Source organism: Mya arenaria, chromosome 5, assembly GCF_026914265.1.
Source record: "Mya arenaria isolate MELC-2E11 chromosome 5, ASM2691426v1".
Classification (NCBI taxonomy): domain Eukaryota; kingdom Metazoa; phylum Mollusca; class Bivalvia; order Myida; family Myidae; genus Mya; species Mya arenaria.
Window position 1 is genome coordinate 53,311,506 of NC_069126.1, and position 6,000 is coordinate 53,317,505.

Genomic DNA, 6,000 nt, shown 5'->3' on the forward strand with positions numbered 1-6,000 from the left:
ACATAGCATAGACAGTCTCGTTGGATAGCTATATATAATAATCCTTCAAATCGCACTACTATAAAGGGACTCGACTCTCACCGAACATGGCTTTTGTGCGGACAATTAGATAAAAAATATAGCTTTAAGACTGACAACGGTGACTATATTACAATATATAGTTTGCCTTTCTTACAATGCACTGTTGCTACAGGCGAACTTATTTTGTACAAAACCTTTATTATCAACATGAAACAATTTCAGATTCAGATACATTTTTGCAGGATACTTCGAAAACGGTCGCAATTTCGCGGGACTCGTTTTATTGAATAGACTTTAATACATTTCTATATTCTTCTTGACAGAGTGTAATGTAACTTGTGGTCATGAAGAGTATGAAAATCAACAGTAATTTGTTGTTCAGCTTTTGATCGCAGGTATACGATATAACTTTACTATGACGTATTGCATTCAAATTATGAGCACATAGGTAATTAAGCGTATTGATGGCATGAAAACAGCATATATTTTTTTAAACGTTATCACAAGTCTGTCCTTTTTCTTAGTTACTTTCATTTCTTTTATACGTTATACCATAATTAACAAAACTATTGTTTACGACATGTAAGATAACTATTACATATACTTTGTCAGATTGATGGCCCTTTTTAAAGCTTAACCATCCAATTCAAAAAATGAATTAATAAAAAACCTAATATATCTTTGAGGGAATTTAATGAGTCTTAAAACATCACTATGCCATATTTGGAGATTGTGAGTAATACAGGAAGAGACATTTCTATGACTAACTTATTTCCGTTAATGTCACATTAATGATTTCAAACATTACTTTGAAAGGAAGTTAAAAGATTATAAGCAAGTATGTGTTGAAATTTCAAAAAATAACAATACTTCTGCTGTCAATTGCTCCCAAATTTTGATATCATGCAGTTTTAGTCAACGTGGTTTGTGACGTCACATTTTGTTATAACGTGAAGCAAAAGCCCGCTCGATTCAGAAAGCATTATCGCTGTAAGTTTGTTATTTTCATATCAATTTTTATAAAACATAGTGGAGGCTTAGCGGAAAAATGTACACTATACTTGGTTACTGAGCAATATGTTGAGCAATGTATATATTTTTCAAACATCGTGGGCAAATGCTGAAAATGTACTAAATATTGTTTGTTATAACGAAAAGCAAATTACGTTTCTGGTCCAAAAAGTTGTATATATATAAATTCACCATGTTTGCCTTAAAACGGAAGTCTCGGAATGCATATTCTATCCTGAGAATATATTCAAACCTTCAAATGAAGCATACACTGTATAGAAATATTAAATGTTTGTATTTTGTTATGACGAAACCCAAAAACTATTTGGTTATAAAGAAAAGCAGTTTTTGATGGAACAATTGTCGACCTCCCTCCTTTTTGCCATGAGCGCAATTAAAATTCGTTTTGAATATTTGTTCACATATACAGTATGTATGAACATCGGTTAGGTTTTACAGCAATTAAACGACATATATATGACAATTTAAGGTCACCGTATATATATAATTAGTATGTCACTCATTTTATATATCAGGAAACACGTTACATGTTCGTCAAAAGCTTGTCTGGTATTTTTTTACAAATATGTAGTTTATGCGTCGTCGGTAGGTTTGGAGTGCACCAAGTTAACCTTTGTCGTGTATCAATGAAAACCCTAAAACAATTGAATGTAATTTAAACATACGTTCATTGAAGTAAAAGTTGTCATTTCGATTTTTGCGTTATTAAATTTGATTAAATGTATATTGATTGATACACGTATGTTAAAGTAGATACTTCAGGGATAAACCTTGATGTCGAACAACTGAAGCAAAATCATGTGTATTGGCACAATAAAGAGGCGCAATGATTTAATTAAACTGAATGTTTTCTTTTTTCAGAAAGTTGCGGCCTCCCCTTGCCTTAGGGAAGTAAAGCTGGCGAGCAAAAAAAGAAAATCACCATTTTTTCAATTTGCTGACATATGAATGACGATATATGTTTATATGGAGTGAATATAAGTATTCAATTCATTTTGTGACCATTCAATGTTAGTTCGAGTTAAATGAAAAGATATAAACGAAAACGATAACTTTATTGTGTGGAAGATACTGATATCTCTTTTTGAGAGGCAATCAGAATATACATTCTAAATGGTGCGTCAGTCAACATATGGTTAAAATAAAGTCATTGATAGCATATGTTGGTAGTTTATTTTACACAACACGATGAGCTACTTCGATTCAGATGTATCCTTGATTGTCAAAATAATACAATCATTATTGTAAAATACAATGTATTTACACCTCAACTTCCATTCAATAAATAAACTGCCTTTTGGAAACCGCGAATATTTTCCGATGAAAGCAACATTTTCGGATATGTTCGGTTGGGTGTCATGGCATACTTATATACATGGAAATTGTTCATCGAGTTATTGTTTGTATTTTGTCAGCAGTTCCCGAAAAAAAGAATCAAAATCTTAATGATATGTGAAATGTTCTGCTTTTATTAGTGTTTCAATAAGTGATTTGATAAACTGTTTCCGGTTACGAATGAATTAATGAACTATTAGCGTATACAAAGTAATTAATTTCTTGATTGATGTCATTATCGGCGATATGAACGCACTCAATAAATTTTAAGCAGCCAAACTGCGTTCATACCCTTATAATTACATCAATCCCGCATTTCTTTCCTGAAATGAAGTGACAAGACATGACTTCTTTGATTGAAATGTAAGACCCTATCTAGACGTACCATTCTAGGACCCTGAGGTACTGACCAATGGACGGCACAAACAGTCACTGCATCACAATATATTTGAAGAAAAATTATTTTACCCAAAACTTTCAAATAAAATACGTAATTGTGAAAAAAACTCATGATTCGAAATAAAGGAAATCTTACAAAATAAATTCTAAAACAAGGTTAATTTACGATCGGGCTACTTAAAGAGGCACTCTTATTCCTAAATAAGCAGTGCCACATTTTACACAATCGTATTAATTTACAGTACAGGAATATATGTATGTGTGTATATATATATATATATATATATATATATATATATATATATATATATATATATATATATATATATATACAAATCTTCAAATATCGCGAATCATGGCATATAAATATACATGAACATCTCATTATTGCTTGTATTTTGTCAGCATTTCTTAAAATATACCTCAAAAACATATAACACAAGCAAATCCAATGCACTGTCAAATCATCAGTGACAAAATCACACAAGTTACACCGTCTATTTTTGCAATTTGAAGATTACATGTTGCCGATTGTGGTCATTACCGTCTTTAACAAGGAAGTTAGTTGTGGACTTCTTATAAGGAATACTGCATTTATTTTAACAGAAACATGCAGAAGACACGATATTTTCATCTGAAAATGATATACTTTTAAATAGACCGCCATCTTCCGACCGTGTTCAGACAATGCTGCTTATTTGCACAATGTATGTCGGAAATTATAAATCGAAACTACAACACACAACACAAAAAGAAAGACATGGATCATCTGTTCTAATCATGATTTTTGTTAAAAAAGAAATATTGCATTCATGTTTATAAAAAAAGATAAAAAAAGTGTTACTTCCAAATATTAGGTTGTGTCCAAGGCAATCGAATTCAAACGTTTCCCCAAAAGCCACCATTTCATGTTCACTTCTTTCTATCTTGTTGTTTGTCAATTAAGCAACTTGTTTACATGCTGAACTTGACATAATTCATTATCTTGTTTTATCCGTTTTGATTTTAACGCTATATAATTAGTATTTAAAATGGGGTCAATGGCATTAACGATATCCCCACAACGTTATTACGGAAACTAGTCATTTAATATTTAAGCCTTAAAGCAATTCAATACACGTTAACAATATTGTTATCAATGATAGATAGTTTGATATCATTCAAACTTTATTTTGCTCTTATTGATTATTACTTTAAGTAACGTTTATAGTGAAAACACAATTATATACGAATAAACTCAGAAAACAATACAGACGAGTTTATGCAGAACATGCAAAGTGTTGTTTAAATCAAAAAGTGTCCTGCTTAATAAATTAAGTGACATACTAAGCATTTATGGTTGCATTTAGTGGTCATATAATGTGTCTTTTAATTGCTGCAAAACATAACCGATGCTCATACGTACTGTCTATGCAAACAAATATTGCAAAACGGGTTTTATTTGAGCTCATGGCAAGAAGGGGAAAGGTCGGCAATCGTTCCACCAAAAACTGCTTTTCGTTATAACTAAATAGTTTTTGCTTTTCTTCATAGCAAAATATAAACATGAACTATTTCTATATATTGCATGCTTCATTTTATAGGTATGAATATGTCCTGAGGATTGAATATGCATTCCGATCCTTCTGTTTTAAGACGAACATGGAGAATATATATATATATATATATATATATATATATATATATATATATATATATATATATATATATATATATATATATATATATATATAAACAACTTTTTGGACCAGAAACGTAATTTCCTTTTCGTTATTACAAACAATATTTTGTACGTTATCATTTGCCCACGATTTTTGAAAAAAAACTATAAATTGCTCAACATATCGCTCAGTAACCGAGTATAGTGTACAATTTTCCAGTTAGCCTTCACTATGTTTTATAAAAATTGATATAAAAATAACAAACTTACAGGCTTCACGTTATAACCAAATGTGACGTAACAAACCACGTGGTATGTTCATACTGACTTATAAGGTTGTGATAAAAGTGAATAGAGCTATATTTATTCGCTATGTAAATTTAACACATTTCATAAACCATAATTTTGTGAACCTTTGTTTAATAATTCCACCATTGATAAACAAGCATGTTAGAAAATTATATTTATCCTTAACGATTGTGTAATTTCGTCTCAAAAGCATGACAGAAACATAGTCATTATTTATTTAGACCGCGTCGTTCGCGCCGTCGGCGTCACAGAAATAGTGTGTATGCACACTTGTCATTGGTGGTAATTGACCCTTATTGATTTTAGTGTTGAAGGTCCAGGTTTATTAAACATCATCTCATCATGAACATACAAACATAGAGACAATGTTTGTAATCTGAGAGCAACAATTGTTATTCAATTGCCGATATTTGCATAGTTACCCTTTTTACATTGAACGCACCTTTAAATTGTCACCTTCTATCACAGATTGTTTTAATTGGAGATCTTTTCAGTTATCACATTATTTGATATCTCTGATTGACATTCGCTGGCATTTGAAATTAATGAATATGTAACCTCAAAAAACTAACTTGAACTATACTTAACTTGTGATTGAATCAGCAAAAACATATTTGCAAAGTGTTCGTATTGTACTTACCGAAATAGAGCTTTAATATCACAACTATGACACATTTCAATCTTACACGAGCATAATCCATGTTTCTCTAGCTATATTACGTTTTTTTCTATTAAACTTATACCACACTGAAGACCCGGAAGAGAACCCGGAAGACTTTAACTCAACATAGGCTGTTTACAAGCGCTAATAATATCACGTATGTATCTACTCGATACATATCAACAGGGATTTGTTTGCTCAACAATACGAACGATATTGAGAATAGAAAGTTGTAGTTTATGTTAACACTATATAAAGCAGTGGTGCGTGTTCTTACGATAACTTAATATTTTAAAGCCTCACTAACTGTTTTATCCAGTGTGAATTAGATAATTTTTCAGTAAAACGGTTGGCATGATCAATATTCTTCCCGTAAGGTAATAACTTATACAATTAATACGATACGGTATAGGTGCTTATAATCCAATTTGAAAATCGAACGGGTGCATTGATTGGTTGTAATTATACGGGAATTTTGGATGATTCGTTCAAAATATGCACATCAATGGTAGATGTTATGTTCGTGTGATGTGTTGTTCGTGTTTTTTTAAAATATAATTTTATCATGTATATATAGGTATTG

The 6,000-nt window shown here is 30.9% G+C and overlaps 1 protein-coding gene across 1 annotated transcript in view; it reads right to left on the bottom strand.

Annotated features, from left to right (window-relative positions):
- The window catches only part of LOC128233699 (hemicentin-1-like), a 142,008-nt gene extending 136,416 nt beyond the window's left edge, over positions 1 to 5,592 (bottom strand). The window contains exon 1 of the mRNA XM_052947503.1: positions 5,397 to 5,592. Within this exon, the coding sequence (XP_052803463.1) occupies positions 5,397 to 5,457 (61 nt within the window). The 5' untranslated portion in view covers positions 5,458 to 5,592. The remainder of the gene's footprint in view (positions 1 to 5,396) is intronic.
- Between the last annotated feature and the right edge of the window lie 408 nt (positions 5,593 to 6,000).